This window comes from Zalophus californianus, chromosome 10, assembly GCF_009762305.2.
Source record: "Zalophus californianus isolate mZalCal1 chromosome 10, mZalCal1.pri.v2, whole genome shotgun sequence".
NCBI lineage: Eukaryota > Metazoa > Chordata > Mammalia > Carnivora > Otariidae > Zalophus > Zalophus californianus.
The window spans coordinates 58,514,375-58,542,260 of record NC_045604.1 but is presented as its reverse complement, the minus strand read 5'-3'; the positions used below and the strand labels follow the sequence as shown (position 1 = coordinate 58,542,260).

Below are 27,886 nucleotides of genomic sequence, written 5' to 3'. Positions count from 1 at the left end.
GTGTATTATTAACACCATTATTACATCATGTTATTTCAGGTCTGCTTTAAAGTGATTTGTACAATTTCTTTTAACCATAAAATGAAGGCAACGTAACTTCTCAGCTAGGAGTTCTGTGAACTCTTGATCTTAGTACAGTAACTTATTTCCTCATGAACCAAATGTATTGAAAAATGTCAGAATGAAAAGATAAAGCCACTTGAAAACTTTTATCAGCTGTGTTTCTCTTCTCAGAGTGGAGGATCATACCGTAATCCTTAAGATCTGTTAGAGTAAGTACCCTTTGGTGGTAGACGTGGTCAAAATTAACCCTAGCCCAGACAAAAATAAATGTAACGTGCTATTGCAAGGGTTGAAACACATAACCTCAGTAAGTTTTTTTAATATTTTTTTGTTTTGTTTTCACTGATACACTGTGAGGTTCGGTGCCAAAGAAACACAAAATGTAAATATTATAACTGATATTCAAGAAGGAAGTGAATAATCTGTTTGTAATAATAGAAAAGATCCAGTATCCATTATAAACAAAATACATTTATCAAACAAAAGAGTATTTGTTGTTTTTCACTGATTTCATAAATTTCTTCATATGTTGGATATTATCTATTATTTAATAATAACAACCACCACCATTTCTAGAGTACCTATAATGTATCAGGGACCATACCTGTCATTTCACAAATTTTTCCTAATTAGCTCCAAACCTTTACAACTTTGGTTATTGGTAATAACTTGCCCCAGGTCACACAACTGATAAATGATAAAGCCTGAATGTGAAACTGGCTTCCAAGCCCCTATTTCCCTTTGACCTTGGAAAGTTCACTTGCAGGAATACATTTAGATTGTGAATATGACATGCAGTCCGCTGGGTGATCTCAGCTCAAACTGCTTTTCAGGCTCATTCCCAGCATTCTCTCCTTCTCTGTCCACTCTGTCCATTCTGACCCTCTTTGACTTGGGGGACACATCAAAGTCTTCTCTACCTCAGGATCTTTATCACCATGCTACCCCCTCCCATCCTCACTCTTTGTTAGGATACCTTCTACTTATCCTTCAGGTCTCTGTCAGCCGTGGATTAAATATCACTTCCTCAGAGAGAGGGAGGAATGGAGAGAAAGTGTACCAGGCAAAGTAAAGGGTAGGTAGCAATTTTCAAAGTCCTGGAGGGGAGAGTGTGGACCACCTAAAGAATTGAAAGAAGCCCATAGGAGGTGGGGAGAAAATATTCAAATTGTTAATATTAACTACTACCAGGAAAGAATGGAAATTTCAAATGGAATGTAAACAGAAAAGATTAGTAGTCCAACAAAATATTTTTGCAGTAGCTTTTGGGTTCCCGTATTATTAATCACTGTAACACTTTTGATCCATTTTCTTCAGTAACAGTGAGTAACCCTTAAAATTCATCCATTTAGATTTCAGATTTGAGGGGAGGCAGAATTTTCTAGAACAAGAAAAACATTTGCTGATTAGGATTCCTAAAACTCACTTGTTCTTGTAAAGAGTTTATCTGGCAAATGGCTCTTCCCGAGTTTTTCTACCGAAAACCATTCCTCTCTCGTTTATGCCACATCTGTTAGCTCATGGCCACTCCCCTCCTCCTTCGGTTTTAGCATTAGATAAGGTAAGTTTTATAGCATGAAGATGCCCTTTCTTCCAGTTCTTTTTGCCATCAACCAAAAAGACATAATTTCTAATTGGTTTAGTCAACTTAACTCACCCTCTTGCTTCTCTTATGTAAAAGGCTGGAGAGAAAATGTACCCGAGAGTTGCTTTTATCTTTAAGATATCCAGTTATTTGATGAGTCAGTTATCCACCGCTGTCCTCTCCTTCTCTCCTGGTCTCCAGTATTCCAAGTATGATCATGTATGCACTGTCGAGGAGAGTTAGTAATGGACTGTGATCCTGCAGGCGCAGGCTATCCACGGAATAGTCCAGCCCCTCCATTACTCCATAAGGCTTCCTGGGAAGTCCAGGGAATAGATTCAGGGCGGCGCCTTCCTGGTGGAGCTGTGATTTTTAATGAAGGCTGCACTACAGATCCCCTGTCGGGCTTTTTTCAGCTGCAAATACTTGGGTCCTACCCCCTGAAGATTTTCACTCATTTTATCTAAATAGGGCTTGAGCTTTTGCATTTTCCAAAAAGCAACCAAAGTCATTCTCATGAATACTTCACTAAAGACTATGGTGTCTAAATGTGGTGTGTCTGTCGATGGGATGGGGGCCCCCAAAGGTGGGACGAAGCAGATTGGGTGGAAGCCGGTGGCACGGGCAGTGAAAGGATCCACCTGAAGCAGAACAAAGGAGCTAGAAGTTTATCGAATCCACCGCCCAGGAGTGGCTCAGGACAGCAGAGGACAGGCTGTCTGCCACGAGGCTGAGGGTGGGGGCTGTTTCTAAAGGGGGAAGATGAAGGGGCATGGCTACATGTGGAGTTTTCCCTTTTTTTGCTAACTGTGCCTGGTTGTAAGTAACCCACTGGTTAGTTAGGGCCTATGGCTTTTTCAAGGTGGGTCTTCTGATGTAGAAGCGACTCTTATTTTCAGTTTTCATTTAAAAGAAGAGTGTTTCTCAGACCTCCTCGGTCTGTAACTGCCAACCAGAGATTGGTGTCAGCATTGAGCTGCTTTGTAGTTCTCCTGCCTCAGAGGTGTAGCACTTCATGAACAAAAGATTGCATTTAACTTATTCTTAGAAACTGGGTTTCCATTCTGAGAGGGAGGACTGTGCAGCAGGTGGTTGAGATGGGTTTGAGAAAAGAACAATTATTCTGCCCTCTTCCTCATTCTGGAAGCCACTGTCCATTATTCACTGACCTGTATTAGACACTCTTGGCCGTCACTTGTCTCCTTATGGCTTGCTTTGGACTCTGCAGAATCCTTTTTTTTTTTTAAAGATTTTATTTATTTGACAGAGAGATAGAGAGGGAACACAAATAGGGGGAGTGGGAGAGGGAGAAGCAGGCTGCCGGCCGAGCAGGGAGCCCGATGCGAGGCTCGATCCCAGGACCCCTGAGACCATGACTTGAGCCGAAGGCAGATGCTTAATGACTGAGCCACCCAGGCGCCCCTGGACTCTGCAGAATCCTAATGTCTACCCTAAACTCCCTGATTGAAAGGCTAAGACAATTCTTGTTAACCCTGCATTTCCCCATCTTCATTCATAGTGTGACAAAAGGAATTTGGGTAAGAACCCTACACACTTTGAAAGAAATAGTCTGACCTCCTTCCTCATGCTTCCGACGTGACAGGAATAGGTTTGTTGAATTAGTCAGTCATATTAAAGATTCCCATTCATGGTAGTCTACTTAAGCTGATAGCAGCTTCATGTTTTATTCTCTCATGAAAGTATATCACACAATAAAAAGAGTGTCATCTCTTTTATACTAACATTCGTTAGGTAGCCTTTTTATTGATCAGCGATTCTTCCACGGTGTTTAGACTCCTTAGTGATATATGAAGGTCTATCCAAATCTTGTTTTTGTTTACTTATTTTGCAAATGTGTATTGAACACTTATGTAATAATGATAGCTAAAATTTGTATAATTTAGGTTGTAAATCCATATACACATACATCATCTCATTAGTTTGGCTTTGAAATGGAGTCTCCGCACAGAGGGGCTTTAGTCCAATTCAGCTGGACAGTAAACATATAGTCTCTTCTGTCTACTGCTCTTGGTATTATTGACTTAAGATCAAGTGAGAGAATTTAAGCCTCTGTAGGTAATAAAATTTCATGATTCAGTCTTCTCGCAGTTGACAGTGGGGCTCAACCCTCCGCCCATGTTTAACCGTTGCCTGGGGCAAATGCTTCCGTGGCAGAACAGGCTCCATCCTCATGGTGCCAGTGCTTTTATACTGTTGCCTTCTCTCCATTACCCTAATGTGACGTATCTGATCTCAGTAAAACTTCTATTCATTTATTTCATAAACCGTCACTGAACATCCTGTACGAGGCTCTGAGGATATAAGATAAAAAGAAAAAACTCCTACCCTCGCAGGAGCTCAAAAAACCGTTGAGGTCTGGTCTGTAAGAAGACACGCAAACAAACGTCCCCGCAGTTAGGGTCTTCGTTGCACAACAGACACAGTGTAGAGTGTAGAGGAAGGAGTTCATCATTCTGCGGGCTGGATGTTTGAGAAAGTCGGGGAAACATTTCACAAAGGGGATAATAGTTGCACTGAGATGAGTAAGCAGAACCTTTATAGCTGGAAAACTGGGCGAGTGTCCCAAGCAGAGGAACAGCAAGGATAAATCGTGAAAGCTGGAGAGAGCATGCTGTGTTCACTCACCAGTTTATAATTATATTTTCACTTGACTGGTTAATCTAGATAAGCTCCTTGAGGGCAGAGACCACGTGTCTGTTTTGGCCACCGTTGTTTCCTTAGCACAATGCCTGGAACATAGCAGATAATTTAAAAATCTTTAAACACACAGATCCTTGAGGATGGTCCCCGGGTTCCCCCACAGCCTCCCCATAGTCTTTATGGTGGCATGATACACCTCCTCAGGCTCCTGGACTCCAAGGAACACGGTTTGAAAACCACTCCAGTAGACCGTGATATATCAAGATCCCTAGGGTTTTTCTTTTTAGTTTTTATAGGTTTATAATTACATGCATATTCAAAGTTATAGTGCTCTGTTTCCTTTACTCTTTTTTATTTGTTTTTAGTGGCAAAAACTAACTTATCTACACACAAAAGTAAACTGATTTTTACATGATGATGTGTTGGGCTGTATACATTTTAATCAGTTTTAACTAAAAGGTATTGAAAGTTATTTCAATTATATTACTAAAAGCATTTCTTCTTGTGGGTCTCATACATGTTTTGCAGACCGGTTGGAGGGTGACAGATCAGAAGGCTCTGGTCAGGAGAATGAAAATGAGGATGAGGAATAACCATCTGTTATTGGCAAGCACTTAGATGTTCTGAAATTTGTAGAAGACATTTATTCTATTTTTTTCTTTACAGAGCTTTAGTGCAATTTTAAGGTTATGGTGTTTTGGAGTTTTCCCTTTTTTCGGGATAACCTAACATTGGTTTGGAATGATTGTGTGCATGAATTTGGAAGAGTGTGTAAAACAAAACTAGCAAAATGTTTAAAAAACTTTTTGCCATGTGTGAGGCGTGCTAGAAAATGCAAAGTGCAATATTTTCCCTAACCTTCAGGTATGAGAGCTTGGATCAATGTGGAAGAGTAATTTTCATTATAGTGAAAATGTTGGTTCAAATAAATTTCTACACTTGCCATTTGCATGTTTGTTGCTTTCTAATTAAAGAAGTTGGTGGTTTTAAGATATCCTGAATATGACTTTTTATTTCACTTTACTACCTTCACCCACGTTTTCTGGTCTTCTCAGTAACATGACTCTTCTCTATTCTTTTCTAGACTTGATAACCTTTTCTGTTTCGGCTTCTGTGTGATAGAATCACATAGAGGAGCTTTTTTTCTTTTCTCCTTCCACAGCATGTTATCTTCACCTCCAGTCACTGTCTGTCACGATTAGCGGTACCTCTCTACCCAAGTACAGGGGTCCGGCTTCCAGCAGTGAGCACAGAGCATCGTGGCTAGCTCTCATAATGGAGCTCTGGAAGCTCTGGCTTCAGGTCTTCCCCTTTCTAACTTCTAGATTTCAACTGAAAGCTGTTGACCATCCAGTCTTAGGATTCCGGGTCTTCCTTTACTCTAGTGTCCGACTCCACCCAGGCCTGTAGCTTGGGTGTTCGGAGCTGAAATGCTCCTATAGACTTAACCCTGCCATCATCCTCCCTCCCCTCTCCCAAAGTGCCATGCTGTTCTCCAGCTGGGCCGTGCAGGACTCATGGGGTTGGGGGGGCGGGGCAGGCAAAGCATCCCTGTGCTGCATGGAGAGCCGGCACTTCCCCTTCCCACAAGCTGGCTGCAAGGCCAGGGACACCTGCTACTGAGAGAAGGCAGATTGGCTTTTTGATAGAGGACAAAGAACTCTTCCGTTGGCTCAGTAACTTCAGTTGGACTTCAGCATCTGGCTCTCACCCTAGACAGGGCACATATGTTTTCACATTAGGAAATGTGGTAAATGGTCAAAGGGAAAAGGAATTAGAGTTTTAGCCAAACAGGGCCACTGCATGACTTCTGGAAAGTACCAGGGTCTGTTTCTGGTTACCAATGAATTATGGGATCTGCTTAAGCCATGTGACTTCTCTGGGCTTGTTTCCTCCTCTCTACAGTGCGGGTAATCCTATTTTTACCACCTGTGTCCTGGGGCTGTGTTAGGACCCCACGAAGCCACGGAGTTTGAAGGGCTTCACAGAACTGAAATGACCACTGGAAGTGCATAGGACATATGTCATTTCTTGCCCTGTAATAAGACAGTAACGGATATGCTGTAGGGAGGTGTTGGAAGCCGGGTGGGGCAGAGGCTACTGGAGGGCTCAGCAGGGTCAAGGAGTAGTAGCTCTTTGGCCGGAAGAGCACAGAAGAAAATCAAAATTGTACTGTCCGCTCTGGCACAGGATGTCAGTAGTAGGGGAGCCTGGGGGGCGGGCAGAGGGTATATGCGAACTCTCTGACCTTTCTGCTCAGTTTTGCTGGGAACCTTAAAACTTATTTTTTTTTTTAATTTAATGGTATTTGTCAAAGGAATTAGGTCCCCTGCTGTTAATTTTGCAGAGCTGTGGGTACTGTGTTAAAAAGGAGCAGGGCAGGCCAGACAAGCAGTCAAGGAGGCAGCAAAGAGAAAACATTCTAGAGGCAGCGTTGACACTTCACAACTCCCTGTATGTTGGGGAGGCCCCAGCCAGTCACACAGCTGGACCCTGGGGCTCAGCTGCAGCTTGGACCCAGGATTATGATCTCAGTGGTGGCAGGTGAGGTGGTCAGGTAAAGGTGGTAGGTTTTGTGCCTGGAGGTTGCTGAGTTTCACTGGCAACCTGCCCCCCACCCTTTGCCTCTGGTTATGGGACAGACATCTAGAGAGTGGGTTGCTGTCATTAAGCCCCCTTTATTTATTTATTTTTTTAAGATTTTATTTTTTTGAGAGAGCATGAGCCAGGGGAGAAACAGCAGGCCCTACCCCCCCACCCCACCCCCATTTAAGCCTCCTTTAAAAACCTTGGGTTAGGAGGTGCCTGGCTGGCTCAGGCAGTAACTGCAGGTGACTCTTGATATTGGGGTTGTGAGTTTGAGCCCCATGTTGCATGTAGAGATTTCTTGAAAATCTTTAAAAATAGGGTGCTGGGTGGCTCAGTGGGTTAAGCGTCTGCCTTTGGCTCAGATCACAATCTCAGGGTCCTGGGATTGAGCCCCACGTCGGGCTCCCTGCTCAGTGGGGAGCCTGCTTCTCCCTCTCCCCCCCTGCTCATGCTCTCTCTCTCACTCTCTCAAATAAATAAGTAAAATCTTCAAAAAAAAATCTTAAAAACAAGAGTGTTTTGTATTTCTGGGTCATGCTAAGAAGTCATTTAATAATAGTCTCTGAATCTAATTGTCTTGGAGGAATTTATGAACAGCACATGGATGGATGTACCGAGGTGAGTGTGGTGTGGACATCGCCACCTCCCAATTCTACAGCCATCAGCTCCTTCCTGCTCTGTCTCCTTCCCCTTGTAAGCCCACCGGAAGGGAGGCTGCACTTGAGGATGTGGCTGCACACAGTGGGTCAAGGGGGACACACTCAAAAAGTCAACAGTCCAAGTACAAATCCACAATTTCCACAGCTATACATGTACCAAAACAGATATTTAATCAGGTAGACAAAACTATTCTAAATATACTTTTACTCATTTATAAATATTATGATTTATAATAATCCTAAGCGTTTTTATCTTTAAAAAAATCATCCAAAAACTTCAAGTGAAATATATTTCAGGATTAGCTTGCTTTTGTTTTGCTTTGAAGGTTTTTAACACCAGGGGTCCATTATCAGAACACAGCCCAGAACTCCTGTCTCTTAGTGTATCCACACCAGAGTGACAGACCTGCTTCCCACCAAACAGGCTCGCTCCGCAGCACTCGGGGTGGCCATGCCTGCCCAGGCCCGTGATGCCCTTGGGGCTGTCTTTTCATCCGGGAGGGGCTCACTTACCTGTGACTTGGGATATTTCAAAATGGTGGTGTGACAAGGAAAACCAGAAATGGCGTCTAATTCTTAAGCGATTAATACTATTCAGGAAAATTCTGAGGGAAATGAGCACAGCTTTGTGTATTATGTTCTCCTAAAAATAACATTGAGCAAAATTGTGCTGTTGGTAATCTTATGCAGATTTGAGTTTGTGCTTTGAAATTTTCCAAATAAATCCAATCACTTTCCTTGGGTTGCCGCTTTTTTTTTAGGTCTGGCAAGCCGATACTCCAGGCTCCCAATAGTTTCTACCCACCTGCTGAGCCCAGCTAGCCTGTTCTAATAATGAGGACTTCTAAGTATCCCTTCTCTTCCTCCCTTTCTCCTCCTCCTCTGCAGAGTTGCAAGTTGGCGCCTTCTCAGTCACATGGCCAAGACCTGGCATTTGACCCAGACTCTGGCTTAATGCACTTTGGGAGGTCAGACAATCCCTAAGCTTCTCTCCCTGGATTCTGTGTATCCATGCTCCCCAACCCAGAAGGGTGGTCAGGCTCTGTCCCCTCCTATAGTCACATATGACAGCCATTTTCCTTTGCTTCAGAGTGAAAATTGTGACGTCCCTTCCGTCTTCCATGGGACTCACCTGGGGTTCTGCATATACCGTGGGTAGCAGCGTGGACTCCCATCCCTGTATGGCCTCTTGCCACGGGGGCTTGGAGGATCAAAGGACTCTGTGAGCCCAAGACCCCTGGCCAAGCAGTCACTATCACTGGGGGACAGAGCTGTCCTGAGCACCCAGGTCCCGTCGCAGGGGCTGTAAAGGGAGGTCAAGGCTGAGCTCGTGCCCTGGTTTGGGACTCTCCAGCAGGCCCCAAGGGGCCCATGATCTTTGACTGCCATTAACAGAAAAAGCTCGTTGTTGCTCCTTCAGATCTACTTCACCCTTTCCTCCCCTTTCTCTTGCTTTCCCCTGCCTCGCCACATCCCCTTTCCCAGAAGACACATCAATTCCCATGTCAACAACCCTCAGCACCTTCTATCTCGGATAACAGTCATCCTCGCCAGAGTTTCACTTCCTGTCCTGGAGATGCCCCTAAAACCAGACTAACGCACCCACCTCCCGCGACCGGGCAGCCGCCGGGGGGAGCTCAGCTCCAGGTACCGCGCAGGACGCTGCAATCCGCAGGGTCACCTCGGAGGGGGCCCAGCTGAGGACGCGGCCACAGGACGTATCGATGAGACAACCGCGACGCGGCAAGACTGAGGGGCCCAAGGCTTCCCGGCTCGGAATTGGCAGCGCGGGATGGGGACCCAGAGCCTGCTGCGCCCCCCCCACCCCCCGCTCGCCCTTTCGTAGCCACGTCACCCTCCCCGGTTCCGTGGACAGGAGGGCAGCCGGGGCTCCAGGCTGACCGCTCGACATGGGCAGACCCTGTGGTCCATCCAGAGACCGTCTCTAACGACAAGCATCTCAGGGGCCTCCTGTCCCGGATGGGAGAAGCGTGTCCGGTCGTCAAGTCGGAACACGTCCTAAGATCTCCTCCGTATCAGCGCGTTTTCCGTCGCTCTCCGGTCCCACCGCGGACGGCCTCCCGGCTCCGAATCCCGCGGCAGTCTCCCGGCTCGCTCGGCTCCGCGCAGCGCCGCACGGCGGCTCCCGAAACGGGGCTGGAGAACGCTGCGCCGCCGGGCCTCCCGCCCCAGCGCCCATCCGAGACGCTGCGCGCGGCGGCTCGCGCACGGAAGCGAGCTGCCGGCCGGGGCTCCGGGCTGCAGGGGGGCACCGGCTCCGCGGGGAGCGAACCGGCGTTCAGCGGTACCCTTCCCTCTTCGCGGCCGGACGCGGCCCGCGGCAGCACAGCCCCACTGCTGTCCCCTAGTGTCGGGGCCCTGAACGCCCCAGCGCCGCGTGCTCGGGAGCGTGCGCCCCCAAGGCCCCCAAGCCTGGCATCCGGGGTACAGCACAGGGACCCGGTCAAGTGGCAGCTTCAATGAGAGGGGCAGAGATGGGCAACAGCCCTCAACGTGGGCCTGTCAAAACTGGGACCCGCAGGACTCAGGTTCTTAAGCGACCGTATGGCCCAATGTCCCCTAGGAAGGCCTCAGGCTGCCCAGGATAAAGCGGGCACGCCGGGTTTGGTGGGGGCAGTTGGGGTTTTGACCTTCTGTACGGAGGCAGGTGTCCTCAAAGAGACTCCGGGGAACTTGAGACAAAGTGTGCGGATTTTCGCCTCTTCCTCTCCTCACCGCCTCCCTCCCGTGCTCCTCCTTTCTCACTTGCTCTTGCTCGCTCTAGCTCTAAGGCTGCATCAAGGCAGATTGGAATTCCTGAATAGGCAAACTGTGATTCCAGCTGCCCGAAATCCTCCGCGGCTTGGCTCAGACGGTCCCCTCCGTCCCTAAGTCCCCTACCTGGAAATACCTCCCTCCGCCGAAGAGTAAGAGGACCTGACTTGGCCATTTCTCGGCACCTCGCTCAGCCAGGCCTCCCCCTGCGTGAGAACGAGCGGAACGAGCGGAACGCTTTAAAGCTTCGGCCCCGCGCGCAGCCCTGGGCTTTGCTCGGAGCGCATGCGCCACGTCCGGCACTGTGCGCAGAAAATAGGGAAGGCGGGGACTCTGTGAAGCGTGCTAGTTCTAGACAGGCCCAGACGCAACCCTAGTGGATCCCAGCTGGTCTGGGATCTGCCAGGGGGGACTCGGGGTCTCAAGACTCTCTCCCTCCAGCCCGGCCTGTGCAGTCCTGGGGAAGCCCCCCCGTCTACCCCCGCTTGCGAGCCAATATGCTGCTCTCAAGAAGGCCTAAGGGGCAAGCCGCCCGGCTGTTGCAGCCTAGAGGCAAAGGCCATCCCCGGGCATCTTGGTCAGGATATGGTCCCTTTACCGGACAAGTGTAGGGAGAAATACACGCACAGCACATAAGATGCCCTCGGAGGGGCGCCTGCGTGGCCCAGGCGGTTAAGAGTCTGCCTTCTGCTCAAGTCATGATCGCGGGGCCCTGCTCAGCGGGGAGCCTGCTTCTCCCTCTGCCCCTCCCCCTTCTCACGCTCCCTCTCCCTTTCTTAAATAAGATCTTTAAAAACAAAAAAAAACGCCCTCACGTTTAGGAATGCCCCCCGGGAGCGGGAGCAGGGCCCACGGGTGCAGCTGCCCTCCGCTCCTCCGGAAAAGCCACCCCACCCCCACCCCCCAAACCTAGACCCGCGCAGGGCGCCCAGCCTACTGCAAGCACTGCTGATGGGCGCGGGCGCCGCGAAGGCAGCAAGCCCCACGCCGCGGGAAAGGGCCTCCCGCCAGGCGGCAAAAAGACGACGTGTCACCAGGAGCTAGCGAGGCCCCGAAGACCCCACAAAGCTATGCCCGCATTGGCCCGAGGGTTCCCCCCACCCCAAACCTACGGATACCGAGGACATCAAAGACCACAGCGGGACATTATCTTCCCACCCCCTTATCCCACTTTGCGGATGGCTCGAGAGGTGACACGAAGTCCCAAAGGGTCCAAGAGGAGGAGTGGCACGCTGCCCGGGGGCCTGCAAGCCCGCCGCTCTGGTCGGGGGACACCTCGAGCAACCCAGCGTGAGGCCTCCCAGCGCGAAGGAGATGCCCTCCCAGGAGAACAGCAGCTCCGTTTCCCCGCCCTGCTGGGCACCACAGCCCCGCTTCCGCTTGGGAAGATAGGGGGCGGGGGGGGGGGGGGCCTAACCAAATGCATTATTTTTTTAGTTCTCGAAATGAAACATCTGGCACCTGCTCCTTCCTCGTGTCTTGTATAGTGGTTGCTCCCTTCTTTTGAAATACCAAAGCGTCAGTCAATAGGGAGGTGGGCAGGGCGGCCCCATCCCCAGCGACAGCAGCCCCAGGGCCTGGTCGCCCGAGCACCAGCAGGTCGCCCCCACTGACTGCAAGGTCCCCACCAGGACGGAGGCGTGGAAGCCCCTGCGAAAGGCTCTGCTCCTGGGTTCTCCTCCGGGGAGCATTCAGTGTGGCCGCACCAACCACGGGGACGCGCAGGGGACGGTCCTGCTCTGGCAAGAAGTGTCATCCTCCCAGGAGCACTGCAAAGGGCTTACCTCCCGAGATCTCTGGGACAGTGCCCGGCTGCCCCTGGACGTCCCGGAGAAGAGGAAGTAACCCACGCGGCCGTTTCCTTCCAAGCCACGGTCCCTAGTCCCCCTTCCATGCCCCCCCCCAAAAGTCATGGCCACACCTCCGTCAGCGTGCCCTGGAGCCTCAGACATCTCTGGTCCCATCGCCAGGGCCCACCCGGAGCCGGTGGATGCTCTCACAAGACCCCGTGGTCAGCGTTTTTCCGAGTGGTTGCACCCCAGATGTCCCTCCCCGGGGCGCCCCTCTGCGGGCCAGTCCACCCTGAGGCCCTCATCGCGGTTCTGCAGCTAAAATGTCCCCTTCCTCGATGCTCTGCAGCTGCAGCCTCTGACTCGCAAGAGTCCTGCTGCCTCGGCGGCCCCCGAAGCCAGCCCCTGGGACCGTCCGTGCTGCGGCCAGGACCCCAGGCAACGCCTCCTCCCCAAACAGCTTGATCTTGGCTTCCGCCTCTATGACTTTGGCCAAGCTGGCCGCGTAACTGTCCAAGGACTCATGCACTTCGGCTTTCACGTGAAGAACAGGGTTCCTGGCGGCATCTGAGGGGGAAGCAGAAAGGTAGGCCGAGGTCTAGCAGCAGCGATGATGGGGAATGTGCCCGCGGATGCTTCACGGCCCGGGGAAGGGGCAGCGCAAACCAAGCGCGTGGGTTCTGTGGCCACGTTCCCTAGGCTCAAATCCCTGACGTCCCATGTCCTACCTGGGGAGGCGTGGAACTGACCTACTTCCTCACCTACAGAGAGAACGTCACGGAGTAACCCAGGGTTACATAACTGTGATCATTAAGCAATTCTTTCTGAGACGTCTAGGTCTGGCCCACAAGAGAGGCTTGATAAATACTTCCTAGTAACGATATTCAAAATTCCACAGCTTTGAAAGAATTCTCTGGTACTTCAGCTCCCTAGAACCATATAATGCCTATGCCGCCTCTCTCCTGGGCACAAAGGCTCATGCCGGCCAGAACCTCAGGGTTGGAAATAACATCAAGGTCCCTGCACCCCACCCAGGATTAGGAGCCCTGACAACTCACACCAACAGAGACAGCGAATCTTCAACCTCACACCCAGTGCCTTATTATTACTGCCCTGGCTGCCCATCTTTCCCCTGCCATTTTGCAGGGGGGCAGTTCATCCCCTACCCCTCACATTTTCTGGAGAGGGGGCAACTTCCGCCCCATGTGATGAACACTCCCTGTCATCCATTTCAAGGAATCTGCAGCCAGCCTCGGGCGTTGCTTCACACATGTGATGAAGGAAGAGGGGAGGGACACGCGGCCTCCCCCGGGCCCTGTCCCCTGTGCTCCTCCCTGGCTGCAGACAGGCGGCCCTCACAACTGCCATCCCCACTAAGCAGGCCTGATGCGGCCAGACTGGCCTAGGTGGGCCGGGCAGATGGGGGAAGGAGCCACTCATTTTTTATTTCCGGGGGTAAAATATGATAAAGCCCATGAGGCTGCAGGCCAGACTCTGTCCTGGAGTCTACTTTGTCTCTCTGACCACTGTGACTGCCCCACAACTTGGCTGGGAGAAAACCCAGGATTCACTGCCAACCCAAGGTTCTGACAGGGCTCTCCCTTCCTGTCACGGTCAGCATCCCTGAGTCCCTGACACCATGTCCACACCTGTCATGCTGGTGACTGTCCTCATGTGCTGGGATTCGGAGCAGAGAGGACCTTCCTTCCATGGGCACTCTGCACAGTCCCCTGTCCCTCTTCTGATCAGCACGTCTGGATGGGAAACCAGACCCTAACACTTATCTCCCACCTGTCCTGATTCCAGCCCCAGCACCGAGTTGCCTCTGGAATGTAGGGTCTGGTTTCCCATCCAGAGGCGACACGGCGCTGGGGTTGGAATCAGGACAGGTGGGAGAAAAGCGTGGGCACCGCAGAAGAGCTCATTCTGCTCATAGAACTCTCGGGACCTCATCGACTCTGGGGCCAACAGATGGTCACGGCGGCAGCCTCTGCTGATCTAGGAACACTCGGGGGGCCACTGCTTCCATTTCCCACGTGAGGAAGCAGGGCTCAGAGTGGGCAAGTTCAGATCTCTGCCCATGCCTCACCCAGAAAGGAGAGAAACTACGGAGGGCTCAGACTTTACCCAATCCGGCAGCTTCCCGAGGAAGGAGATGGGAATCAGAGGGGGTGTGTGTGTGTGTGTGTATGCGTGTGTGTGTGTGTGTGTGTCTCCCCACCTAGAATTCCACAGCTCCTCCCTTCCCACCTTCCCAGTCCAGATGCCGCCCACTCCAGCAACGGGGGGCCTGAGGCCAAGTGTGATGGGGGGTGTTGGGAGCAAGCAGGGCGGGAGGCAAGGTGGGGAGGCCTGGATGCTGGGGATGAGAGCAGGGCTGAGCCAGGGAATTTGCCCAGGTCCGTGCCTGTCCCCCCAGGCTGTCCTGAAGCATCAGCACAGACCCACCTTTGATTTGTTCCACTTGATCCTCAAAGGTCACGGAGCTCCTTCTCTTGGGGGGGCAAGTACAGTGGGAGGGAGGGCTGTCATCAGACGTGTAGTCCTCGAGCAGCATCACGTCTGTTCCTAAAACCAAGGGTGGGTTGTGCACACAGAACTGGTGAAGCAAGGTCCTCCCTCTCCACCTCTCTCCACCCCCTGCACGCTCTCTCCAATGTGTTCAATCCCGCCAACAGGTGCAACTCCCTGCCTGCAGCATTTGTCCAAGAAACACTGGGGGCATCACCTCATTTCGGGGAGGCTGCAGCTGGAGCCCCGGGGCTGCTTCAGACACAGGAAACACAGCCGTGTTCCCCAGACAGCAGGTTATGTGCCACAACTATAGTGACTCAGGGCGTTGAGCCAGGCCTGGGACGGAGGGGAGGAGGCGGCAGGGCCCTATGACAGGCTCTGCGTTCTGAGGATTCTTCTTACAGTCTGAATTTCCATCATTGTTAGAATATGTTGTGCTAAATAATTTAAAATTTGAAATATAGAGTCCTTTGGGGATCAAAAAAAATTGAAAAATATACCCGCCAAAAAAGTGGGGAAACAAAGGCAGAGAGGCAGGGGGTCCTATTAGAGAGAGCTGGGCAGAGCAGGGGTGCGGGGCTCCAGGCTGAGATGGGACCCTGGCCCAACACCGGGGCGAATGTTGGGACCAGCCTTGTTCCATCCTGGTCTCCAGCTTGCAATCCTTCAAGGCCTTAGTGGTCTGGAAACGAGGAAGACGGGGCAGCCCCGGGCTCCTCCTGCTGTTTCAGGACCAGCTGCAAAGGCAACCCTGTCTCACACGAGGGACTTGGGGCGAGAGGGGCCGGCGTGACCAGCAGTTCAACCCACCGGCTGACAGGTGATAGAACATTCTCAGGGAACATTCTGCCTCCAGGGAAAACTGTCCACGACAGAAGGCCGGGTCTTGGTGTCAGCCCGCGGCCTACCCCAGAGTTCCATGACACCGGCTGAGGCTGGGAGAAAGGTCAGGGCAGAGATGAGTTTTCACAAGCTCCCGGCTGCAGAGATGGTGCGAAGCCCCCGCTGCCGTCAGCCCAGCTCGTGGGCACAGGCTCGCCCCGGGATGGAGAGCAGAGGTCCCTGCCCACCTGCCTCTTACCACCGTAGCAAGCAGCGGCTGGAAGGAGGCGCTCCGGGCTACACAATCCCCTGGGGGGCAGCGCCAGGCCCGGGGGGGGGGGGCGGACAGGGGAGGGGGATGGGGAGCATCTGTGCTGCAGATGTGTTTCTTCAGGGAGTCCAAGTTTCTCAAGGGCAGGGCCCAGAGCTTGCCAAGATGGTGACGAGAGGGTGTGATCTCGGTGGGACTGCCCCTGACAGAGGGAGGACTCCCCCCAGTTCCCAAATGGGGATGCTCCCAGGCTTAGAAAGAGATTAAGCATCTTGCCCAGGAGAACACAGCTCGGAAAAGGCCCATGAGACAGAGAGCCGGTCGCAGCCACCGGTCTGACACCAGCAGCAACAACTCATGGTCACCGGCACGGCTACTGTTCTGAGGGTTTCACTTCACTGGGCTCTGACAACAGCCCTGTGTGGGGGAGAGCGGCACCCGAGTCCCTAGGCTCTACAGGGGGAAACCGAGGCCCCGAAACGCTGGCAAGCTGAAGGCCGCGGCGAGAGGACCATGCTCAGGGCGCGGCCCGCCCGCCAGCTGGTAGCCTGGCACGGGGCCACACGGCAGGTGGGACGCTTACCTGAGTCCTGGGAGCAGCTGAAGCCAGTGTCCCCCGTGCTGCTGCTGTTCCCCAGGGGCTGTCCGCCTGCCATGAGGGCCGTGAGGTGGGGGGACAGGCCCAGGTCTGAAAGGTAAAGTCAGCACCGTGAGCGCAGCCCAGGTCCCGCCCAGGTGGCCACGGACCCTCCTTTTTCGGTCGCCCCCACCGGCCTCACCGCCGCCTCCCATCCTGTCTCTTGCACACCGGGCTCTCAACCCACGGCAGGATCGGGAGTCCCCAGCTGCCCTTTCCCCTCTCTGCCTCTTGTTCCCATCCCGGTGCGGGAGGGGGGGGGGTCCTGCCCTGTGATAGGATTCCCCCGGCCCCCAAAGACCAAACTCTCACACCACTACCACACGCCAGAAGGCAGGTGGCAGGGAAACGTGGGGCCCATGGTCTTGGGAGATAACCTTCCAGTTAAACATGGGATGTGGGTGCACTGTGACCTCCTGAGATCCCACTTGAATAACGAGAAGGAATTTTCAAGAGGTGCAAACCACAAAGTGAGAGAGAATGCCTGCAAGCCAGAAGGTGAGGACAGGGGGCCTGACCCAGGGAGCGGAGGCCGGCGGCTGGGGAGGCCTGGGCGGAGGCCGGTTCTCACCCAGTGCCCCCCAGAGCTCAGGACCTGGAGGCCCAGGAGCCTCTGCAGCACGTGGGGCTGGACAGAAAGTCTCTGTAGGCAGTGGTGGGTCCAGTCCACCAGTCTGCCCAGCCCAGGCTCAGGAGCTCGGGCCCCTTGTTGGCAGGAGGGGATAACCCCGGGCCAGCCTCAGAGACCCCCGCCATGGCTGAGGCAACACCAGCTAAACCATGGGCGCAGTGACAGGCCACAGAGTGAACAGCGGGACCCCCATCCCTCAGTTCCCACAACCTGGCCAGGAGAGTGAGAACCCTTTCCCGGGGCAGTAGAGCGGCCCAAGCGCCACAGTCAATGGGCCTCGTGTGCCCCCACGCAGGACTTCTGCCCACTCCCAGGGCTTCGCCACCAACATAGAGGAAGGCCAAGGTCACTGGACGCTCAGGGAGAGGCATTAGCTTGAAAGAGATGAAGGAATACAAAAGAAAGAAAGAAAAGAGAAAAAAATGGATCTCACAGGAGATAATGGAGGAAGCTTAAGAATTAAAAAAAAAAAAAAATTCTACTTGAGTCCCCTGAGAAAATTGAGAGAATAAGGACTCCATGAACAAAAGAGCCGGAGGCTCTGGAGACCACAGAGGTCACGGGAAGGAGCTCTTGGCAGTTAAAACTGCGGCACACGGAGTCAAACCCCCCTGGCCTAGGAGCAAGGCCCGCGCCTGGACTGAGTGAGCACCCACACTCCCCCGTGGTCCACCTACAGACCAGACAGGGCCCTAAGCCTTCTGAGGGTACGAGGTGATGGACAGCGTGCTTCCCTTTCTACCCTGGAGCCCAGGAGGAGACGAGAAGGGCAGGCTTCTCTCTGAATCACCTGTCCGTGAGCTTGGGGTACCGCGCTTGTGCAGCGCGCGGGTGGAGCGGACTGGGGCCAGAGAAGACCCTGCACGTGCTCGTCCCCATCCTGGGCCTTGGCCTCAGTCCGTGACCACGGCTCGGCAGGAAGCCCGGCCTGGGGAGGGGCCCGTGGGTGGCCAGGCGCTGCCGACCGGGATGGCCGAGGCTGTGGTGGGTTTGGGACACGTCTCTGAGGCTGTGGTGAGAGCCAGAACATGGCCTGGTCTCCAAGCAGCGGGACGAGTCATCTGAGCCAGACCACTGTGGCTGGGCTGGAAGGTCCGGAAATGGCCGCCCGGCGGCCCTGCCCCATCCTCTGTTTACCCGGCATTTACCACTCCACAGTGGGCGCAGTTACCCCGGGATTTTTCACAAGAAACAATAACACATCTACCGGGTTGGGCCCAATCCAAGCCCTGTTACAAAATTAAAAAAAAAAAAGGCACAAAGGTGACAGGCCCCGGGGATCTGATCAAGCCTGGGGCGAATCAGAGTCACTAGTGCCCTGCAGTTCTGAGCTGAATCGGGCACTCCGAAGTCACCGGAAGCCCTCTAGGTGGCACCAGGAAAGGAACGTACAAAAGCAGGTGGGGAAACTCAAATGCCCCAGGGTGGCCTTCCCTCCCTCCAACCCCGACCTCCCCAAGGGGCCCTGCAACAAGGTATCGCTCCTGTGTGTGTCCGCATCCTTCTCTCCAGAGGATTGCTAGAAAGGCTCTAACCCAGTTCCAGGAGCTTCGGGCACCAGGTGGCAGGCATCTGTAGAGGCTGCCATCCCACGGTGCCCAGGCCACCCTCCCAGGCTGGAGTGGGGTGGGCCCTCGGCTCTCTGCCCTGCCTGGGATGGAGGTCTGAGTCAGCCGGTGGACGAGTTGCTGGAAGAGCAGCTTGCTCTTTCTCCTGAAGGCCCCTGATTGCCCGAAGCCACCTGTCAGCTCTGGATTTGTGGTCTGGACTTGCCAGACCACAAGTGAGCATTGAGCTCACCTTCCAGCCCTAGAAGTTAGTGTCAGCTCCAGGGCTGACCCACGCACCATGAGGTGGCACAGCCTGACAATCTCCAGGAAGCCCAGAGATCTCCATTCCTCCAGGAGCCTCCCAGGCAGCAGGCACTTTGGTGGCTCAGTGACAGGTAAAAACTTAAAAACCTTAGGGAAAACCTTTGCCTTTGCACTTCTTCAGCTTTGGGCTAACAGACCCACTGATTATGGTGGAAATCTGTGGATGAAATAAACATGACAACGCGTTTCTCAAACTCCTGACCTCCCAGATTCAGCGGGGAAGTTCCAGATATTTCTGGAATTCCTCTCTGCCTCTGCTCACAACACGCTGGTTAAAAAAACTTCCCAGGTGGCCACCCAAGTGGAGAGGAACAAAACCGACAGAGCTTGCAGTCCTTTGTGGCTTTCTAGAAGGGATCTCCCCTTCTTTCTTTCCCTGTGCGACCGCCGGGGCTCGGGCACTGAGGGAGGGGGCCCACAAGCTGATTTTGGTTCCGGAGTCCGGGCGGATCCAAGCCAGGCCCACAGGGGGCGTCAGAGTAGGGTCCGCCCGGCGGGGCTCAGCCAGACAGACCGAGGCCCAGAAAGGCGCGGGCATTCCCGGCGGGGGCGGGGCGGGCCGCGGCGGGGCGGGGCGCCGGCCACCAGCCGCCTTGGACTCGCCAACCAAACCACAGCTGGTGTTTCCCGCCCCTCCTCCTGGCCCCACGACCTTGGCCACCACCATCACAGGTGATCTGCATGGAAAACCTCGGCCAAAAGCAGACGTTTCTTTTTGTGCTAGCTACCCTCTCCTCCTCCATTCTCTTTCCTCGTTCTTTTTCTTTCCCCATTCCAGCTTCCATGGAATATAAAGCAGGTCATATTTTTTGCCTAGAAGACAAGTGATTTTACAAAATGGAAATTAATTAATCAGAGAAACGAAACCAGACCCTGGATGCAGTCCTGGCTCACAAGGCGGACTTGGAAACACGGATTGGCCAGGGGCAGGCAGGGGATGGGCACTTCAGTGGTTAAAATCCGGGGTATGTAGAGATTCTTTTTCTCCTCTGGTCAAAATAAAAAGCCCCTCCTTTGATCTCAGGGTCATGAATTCAAGTCCCACGCTGGGCATGGAGCCTACTTTAAAAAAAAAAAAAAAGAGCAAAAAGTCCCTGACTTCCTTCCTCTCTCAAGGTTCCGGTCATGATCCCAGGGTCCTGGGATCGAGTCCCACATCGGGCTCCCTGCTCAGCGGGAAGCCTGCTTCTCCCTCTCCCACTCCCCCTGCATGTGTTCCCTCTCTTGCTGTGTCTCTCTCTGTCAAATAAATAAATAAAATCTTTAAAAAAAAAAAAGTAACATTCCGTCAGCCCATGAAATAAATCAGTGATGTTGGTTTGTTATTGCCTCACAGAAAAGCTCTCCTATCACCACTACCACGGAGTAGTCACGATAATTATGAGCTATCTCTTTCCACCCTCTTGAGAGGGAAGTTGGAAGACCTCTCTCAACTGTTATCTGAACTAGCTTTTTCCAGTTATCGAAGTGCCTTCAAAATCTCTCTTCCAATAGTTCCTCCAGGTGATCATCTCCCTCAAACATGATCCAAAAAATCCAGCTACGTCCCCACTGGAATAACACGGTACTAACTGCTAGAGGCAAGATCCACCAATGCATGCTAAAAATACTGGGTGAAGGCTGAAGGAGAGAGGGGATATTTGCACAGCCTCAAAGGATCTCCCCCATTGTGTGTATTAATTGCAATGGAAACCACAGTGACTTTACAGGGGAGAAAACCGACAGATACCCCTGAACTGAATGTGTCCCCCCAGAATTCATATGCCCTAAGCCCCGATGTGATGTGATGGCATCCGGAAACAGGGCCTTTAGGAGGTAATCAGGAGTAGATGAGGTCATGAGGGTGGGGTCCTCAGAAGAAGAGACCACAGGGCTGGTTCTGTCTCCCCACACCCCCACCATGTGAGCCCACACAAGAAGACAGCTCGAAGAGCGCTCTCACCAGAACCCAACCGTGTGGCACCTGATCGCAGACTTCCAGCTGCCGGAACTGTGACAACTCCGTGTCTGTGGTGTAAGCCCCTCGTCTATGATATTCTGTGACAGGAGCCTGAGCTAAGACATTAAGCATCAAGGTAACATGAACTAGTAATAACACATACGTGCCCCTGACGTGACCACTTCAGAGAGCACAGCACCCTCACAGCATCCCTGCCCAAAACATACGACCTCATTCTAATCCTGAGAACACATCAGCTAACGCACCCGGAGGAGCCTTCTACAAAATCCCTGACCAGGGCTCCCCAGAGCGTTACTGTCACGGGGGCCAAGGGCAGAATGAGGACTTGTCAAAGCTTGAACAAGACAAAGGGGGCCATGACATGATGGTGAACTGGATCCTGGTACAGAAAAAGGACAGGAACGGGACAATAGGTGAAATCCGAATCAAGTGCATAGTTAATATTACTGTCTTAGTGTTTGGTCACTGTTGTGGTTCGGCCGGATGTTAACACCAGGAGAAGCAGGGTAGGTACCCACTTCCCAGCTCTTCTCCAAGTCTGGAATTATTTCAAAATAAAAAAGGGTTAAAAAAATCTATCTCAGTCTAGAGTAATTCCTCTGGGTCTCACCAAAGGTGAAAGGATTGTCTCCAGAAACTTGTCAGCTCCCCAATCGATTACCAGATGGAGGAGCAGCTTTATACACAGGAGACGGTGACATTTGGCGCGGTGCTGGGCACAATATGAATTACCAGTGACAGTATGAGGAAGCCACTGACCAGCAAGAACAGCCCACGGAGGAGCGTTTTCGGGGATGGGCAGCTGAGGCCGGGTGGGAGTGCCCGCAAGGGGGCTGTGCTTTACAGAACACGGACAGGAAAGGACGGCCAGGAGCAGAGGGTAGCCCGGACCAACGCCTGGGTTCTGTTGTCAGTAGAAAGAAGGCCAGCGGGCCATGGCTAGGTTAACAGAAAACGGATTTCTGAACTCTGGCGTCCCCTGCCTTGAACTGCTGAGCTTGCGCAAGGGGCTTGGGAAAGACAGGGGACACTCCGGGATGTTCCTTCCCCGATGGACACCTGGGCTTGGAGCCTCTGAGAGCTCAGCCATCAATATGGCAGAGCACCCGAGAGGACCACAGGCTATTCCTGGCTGAGGTGGGCACCCCTTTCCCAGCAGGTTCCCAAGTTACCTGTGATCCTATTGGAAATGCTGAAGAGCCTAGAAGCCCTCTGCCGCGGCACGAATGGCTCCCGGTGGTACCGATCCCCAAAGCACAGGCCCAGCAGCTCCTTGCGAACTGTCTTGTTCCAGAGCCCATAGATCAGGGGGTGGCAGATGGCGCTGGTAAAGGACAGCCACGTGGCCCAGGTCTCCAGGGTCGGGGAGACATAGTTCTTCCCCCAAAGGGCCTCGGAGGTGATGACAAGCATGTAGGGGCCCCAGGTGACCATGAAGGCCCCGAGGACCACCAGGATGGTGATGAGGGCTTTGCACTGGTTGGCCGAATAGACCACGCCCTGAAAGGCATTCCTCCTGCTGCCGGAGGAGGAGGTGGAGGTGCTGGAGTTCTTCCTCCCACCCCTCTGGGCGTCCTCCTCCACGATGACCACCGCGCCGCAGTGCACCTTGCGAGCCTTGACCCTGGCCACGCGGAATATGAAGCCGTAGCACACCAGCATGACCAGAAAGGGGAACAGGGCGCACCAGATCTGCCAGAAGGCCGTGTAGCCAGGCTCCCGGTGCCACGCCGCCACACACATCCACTTGAACTTGTCAAACTCCACCGATGACCAACCGAACAGAGGGGGCAGGCAGCCGATGAGGGAATGGAGCCAGATGTAGACAAGCGCCATCACAGCTCGGTTCCCCGTGATCTTCATGGGGTACAGCATGGGGTACAGGACAGCATAGTAGCTAGAGAAAGGATGGAGGGAGACAAGAGACAGCAGTCAAAATAGGCAAAATATCTCCAAATGGCCACCCAGTGCTCTCCAATGTGGGCAGTTTTGCTAAACTTCTCCATCTAATCCAACCATGGGGCGAATGCTCCTATAAGTAGCTCCTTCCCCCAACTTGTTCCCGACAAGTCACAGACGGGACCACGTTACACAGCTTTGCGGGACCCTTCTTCCGTCAAGAGCTGGATGCCAGGATGAACCACGAGCTCAGGCGGTCCTGTTTCCAAGTCACAGTGCCAGAGCCCAATCAGATCCGGAGCTGGGGGAGTTCGGCGGGATCCTGCATTAAGCCAGATCACTTCTGTGTTGCCGGCATTAACCCACTTAGATCAGTTTTCAGAGGGTCATGAAAAACCAGACTAATGTGGGCGCCTGGGTGGCTCGGTCGGTTAAGCATCTGCCTTAAGCTCAGGTCATGATCCCAGGGTCCTGGGATGGAATTCCGCACTGGGATCCCTGCTTGGCAGGGAGTCTGCTTCTCCCTCTCCCTCTGCCTCTCCCCCATGCTTGTGTTCTCTCTCTCTCTCTCAAAAATAAATAAATAAAATCTTTAAAAAGAGGGGGCACGTGGGTGGCTCAGTCGTTAAGCGTCTGCCTTCAGCTCAGGTCATGATCCCAGGGTCCTGGGATTGAGTCCCGCATCGGGCTCCCTGCTCAGCGGGGAGTCTGCTTCTCCCTCTCCCACCCCCGCTGCTTGTGCTCTGTCTCGCTCTCTCTCTGACAAATAAATAAAATCTTTTTAAAAAAAACCTGAATATCGAAGGACTATGGGGTTCACTCATTCGAGAACATTTACCGAAGGTCTGCCGTGCAGAGCACTGTGCAGTGTACCAGAAAGGCAGCAAGGAGAGGTGGGGTGGACAGACGGTAAGAAGAGTATGAGAGTCTGCAATAGTAAGAGCTACATGTCGTCCTCACAACAACTGCCTGACGTGGTATTATCATCACCCTCATTTTACAGATGAGGACGTTACAGCAGAGAAGGAAGACGCACCCTGCCCAAGACAAGGGGGAGAAACAAGACATACAGTCAGTCCCCAACACACATGCCAGCCAGAGTCCACATGACAGGGGTGGCTGCCAATCCCTCGGCCCTGTGTGGAGCAGGGAGGCCTGACGGGGCCCTGGCCCAGATGGCGGGGTCAGCGCAGGCTTCCTGCAGGAGATGGCCCACAGACCCAGGTCTTCAAAGATCAGAGGCCCTGGCCCAGGAGTAAGTGAGGTGGAAGGCAGCTCTGGGGGGCGTGGAGACGTGAGCCTGCACCCCATGGGGAAGCTGCCCGGAGTGCCATCAGACAGGTGCGGAGTGGAGATGGAGCCGGAGATGGGAGGCCAGGGGCCAGGAGCCAGGGGCCGGGGGCCGGGGGCCTGGGGCCTGGGCATGCTAAGTCTTGCAGGCCTGACCCTTGAACTGGAAAGGGTGAGAGGATGTAGACCATGGGGTTAGAAGTAAACCAGCACCCTCCCCACCCAGACACTTTATCCAAAGGAAAAGCTGTTTCATGAATAACAGGGGTTCCCCCTGAGGACAGCGTGTGCAAACAACAGGGGTGGCCACACGGATGCTGCCTGGTACAGACAGGATGTGAGAAAATGGCCGTGGCTCTGAGGGTCACACATCTCCCGTGAAGCCTCCTCCCCCACTGGGACTATCCTGAGTCACCCTGGGCACCAGCGGCTCAGGGACAGAGCCACAGCTTGAACTGCCCCCTGCCACGCCTCTGCTGGAGGGGCTGCCTCCCCCGTCTGCACCCTTGGGAAGCACCTTCCTAACCAGAGGTCAGCCTGGGGCTGCCGACGTGGGGCTTCGGGCTCCTGCCAAGATGGAGCGTGGAAAGATAGCGTTTCCGGTGAGGCTCTGAAGAGGATCCTGCAGGGATCCTGCCATGGCTTACGGCTATCACTGCCCCCGGCCTGGGGTAAAACAGTCTTATGCTGATACCTGGCCTCGCACCTTGCACGTGCATGCGGCCCAGTGAAAGGAGCATGCCTTTGGAGCTGGAACGCCTGGCTTCAGACGGTGGCTCTGCTGTCCACTCGCTGTGTGACCTCGGGTAGCTGATTGAACCTCTCAGAGCTTCAGTTCCATAGCACGGGAATCGCAGAAGCCCTGACACAGGTCTGCGCCATGAACTCAGCGGGTGAGACTGAGGGAAAGGCCCGGGGTGCGCCTGCTCTTCCCACAGCAGTGGGGACAGAGCCTGGTGTCTGCCTGCCCCCAACCTTTCCCCTTCCTTCCTGAGAATGGGAGCCTGGACTGTTCACGCTGCTCCCAACCGCCATGACCGAAAGGGGACACTGGGCCCTTCTGTGTCCCGAGAGATGAAGCAGGCCATTCTGGTGGTCTGGTCTCCTACCTCTTGCCGGGTGATGGCCGAGACACTGACCTGTGCGGCATCATCCCAGCAAATGAAACGAGAGGGCGCACACTACGGTCGGATGGAGGGGCGCCTGGGAGGTTTCCTTAATTCTAAAAAGAAAGAAGGGAGAGATTTCTCCTTTTCTTTCTTTCTTCCTCTTTCTGCTTTGAGACTTACTTATTTGAGAGAGAGAGCGCGTGTGTGAGCAGGGGGAGGGGCAGAGGGAGAGAATCTCAAGCAGACTCCCTGCTGAGAGAGAGGAGCCTGATTTTTGGGGGGGGGGGGTGTTCCCACAACCCCTGAGATCATGACCTGAGCCGAAACCAAGAGTCGGACACTCACCTGACTGAGCCACGCAGGCACCCCAGATTTCTACTTTTCTCTGCCCTTTAAAAAACTGCAGGCCCTCTGACCTCAAGACACCTCAGGGGCAAGAGTGCATCCGGGTTTGGAAGCCAGGCCTGGGGGGCGTTAACTGTCCCCCAGCTCCTCTGACCAACTCCGCTCTGGCAGTCGTAAAAACAATTACAATTAATAAGCTGTCCTCCGCAACATACCCTTCTGGCTATTCTTAACACCCAGTTATTATTATTTTATGGCAAGACTTCTTTATTCTAACCAATGGTATTTGTTTCACCCACAGACTAAGGTTCTGGCCATGAGCAAGTCCAATGGGACATGACAGCAATCTTTCCCAGCTGGGTCCTGAGTCCCACCAGGACGCTGGGGTCGGGGGTCGGGGGCCAGCTCCCAAGGGGTCAGTCTCCCCGAGTCAGAAGGGCCCCCCCGACGGGCCAGAGTGCTGTCCATTTATATCCATACCCTCCAAGCACTACTCTGGTTTTCGGGTTTGCTTTCATTTTTTGTAAAATTCATATACAATGAAATGCACAAATCTATAGCTCTATGAAAATAGAGAACATTCCCACATCTGCCCACAAAAAAAAAAAAAAATGGATTTCATAGATTTGGAACTTCATTTCTTTCAACTTAGCCTCATTTAGGCCTAGTTGTAGGTTCAAAGGAAAATACAGAAAAGCAACTCCCTGCTCCCCTGCAGGCCATAAGAGGCCAAAACAGAGGGCTTCTTTTGCCTTCTGGGCTTCTAACTGGCTTCCGAAGCTTTGTCTTTTCTCCACCAACTCATTTTTACACATGAGCCCAAGCACGACCTCTGGTCCCAAAAGAGGCTCTCACGATGTCGCGTGTAACTGAAAGTCATTCTGCACGCCAGGGCTCTAAGGCTGAGCTCTCCTGGGAGAGCCAGCCCTCCACCAACGACGCCGGCTGCAGGAAGACCGCTCTACTACGGACACCAACAGAGCCCAAGCCGACGACAGCTACCTCGGGGAGAACACGTTAGCTTATGCTGAACAGTCTCCTAAAAGCACGAGTGATTGCTGTCACCATCACTGGCCATCCCACAGTTCCAGCTCCTTTCATTTATTAAACGCTATTTTTAGAGCTGGGGTTTCATCCATCCCAGTGCGAAGTGAGAACACGAGCCACTTCCAGGCTGAGCCACAGGTGACCACGTCACAGACTTAGGGTACAAGCCTTCCCAAGTCCAATGACAGTCGCCACCTGGGCCTAGGTCCATGTGGCTGGTTTAGGACACTGACACTTCCACCGAATTTCGCTCTGGTCCATTCTGTTTTTACACTCTGTGTTTTGCTCTCTCTTCATAAGGCTATAAGATAAACGCTTCTAGAGGCTCATCTGCCAACTTAGTTTGATGGATTTCTTTAGCGGGGGTTCTCAGCTGGGGACGAGGGGTCTCCCCGGGACATGGGGCAGTGTCTGGAGACACTCTGGGTGGTCCCAACCGGGGAGGACATCCTGCAGCGTCCAGGCCGGCCCCCCCACAGCAAGGGTTATCCAGCCCAAGATGTCAGCACTGCCAGGCTGAGAAACCCGAAGCTCAACTCACTGCTTGTTGGACCTGACTGGTGGCTCACTTTGCAGTCTCTGGAGGTGAGTAAGAGTCCAGACTTTACCTCCTCAGAACTGGAAGAGTTACCCACCAGCCACGTGGGCTTGGGTGAGCTCACAAAGCCTCATTTTGCTCGTCTGCAGAATGGGGGCCAGTCGAGCTGTTGCAAAAATCAGCTGGGATGAATGTTTATTAACAGCACAGTGCGGCGCCTGGCAAGTGACTAGCCAGCAACCCTTTCAGGTGAGGTCATGACCCGTGCCCTAGGTTTTCTCCTCTGCCACTTTCTTAGAAATGTGCCCGTCTCTTTCCTCTAGTCCCATTCTCTCTGTTCCTCCTCTCATGTTTTATTGCTTTTTCCTCTTCTCTCTCTCCCTCCCGACCCCTCCCCATCTCTACCTTCCTCCCTCCCTCTCTCTCTCACACACACACACACACACACACACACACACACACAGTTGCATCTTTAGGTTTCCAACAGACTAGGGCAAGTATGTAACCTCGAAGTGACCAAGATTGAGTAAAATTAGTTTACTGAAACTAAGCAGGAAGAAGGAGCGTGTAAGTATGTCATTTAAATGGACAGGATCAAGTTAACTGGTCCTGTCAATCTGCATCTTTAAGCCACATGAATGACCAATAATAAAAAAAATCAACTGCGTCTGCCCTGAAGTCATCTGAAAACACCACGCTTCGCGGCAGTTCCTACGCTGTAATCACAAGGATCTGGCCGCGAGAGTGGCCCCACCTCGGGCTTGCAGGGGAGTCACCAGAAATAACCAGGCCCTGACTGCCCATCATTAGCGGGAGGCAGAGGTCCC

General features: G+C 53.2%; 2 protein-coding genes across 23 annotated transcripts in view; one reads left to right on the top strand and one right to left on the bottom strand.

The window, feature by feature from the left end:
- Positions 1–5,299, top strand: part of DCAF6 (DDB1 and CUL4 associated factor 6) — a 133,833-nt gene extending 128,534 nt beyond the window's left edge. For all 13 annotated transcript variants that reach the window (XM_027613841.2, XM_027613848.2, XM_027613836.2 and 10 more), the window contains one exon: positions 4,838–5,299. In XM_027613841.2, the coding sequence (XP_027469642.2) occupies positions 4,838–4,902 (65 nt within the window). In that variant the 3' untranslated portion in view covers positions 4,903–5,299. The remainder of the gene's footprint in view (positions 1–4,837) is intronic.
- Positions 353–27,886, bottom strand: part of GPR161 (G protein-coupled receptor 161) — a 61,236-nt gene continuing 33,702 nt past the window's right edge. For 5 of the 10 annotated variants that reach the window (XM_027613852.2, XM_027613853.2, XM_027613849.2 and 2 more), the window contains 4 exons: positions 22,004–22,728; positions 16,313–16,417; positions 14,571–14,690; positions 9,516–12,689 (listed from right to left, as the gene is read on the bottom strand). In XM_027613852.2, coding sequence (XP_027469653.2) covers positions 12,424–12,689; positions 14,571–14,690; positions 16,313–16,417; positions 22,004–22,728 — 1,216 coding nt within the window. In that variant the 3' untranslated portion in view covers positions 9,516–12,423. Of the gene's footprint in view, positions 4,399–7,462; positions 12,690–14,570; positions 14,691–16,312; positions 16,418–22,003; positions 22,729–24,726; positions 24,747–25,159; positions 25,174–27,886 lie in introns of those variants that run through there. The other 5 variants (XR_003523400.2, XR_003523401.2, XR_004819390.1 and 2 more) reach the window with 5 other exon arrangements.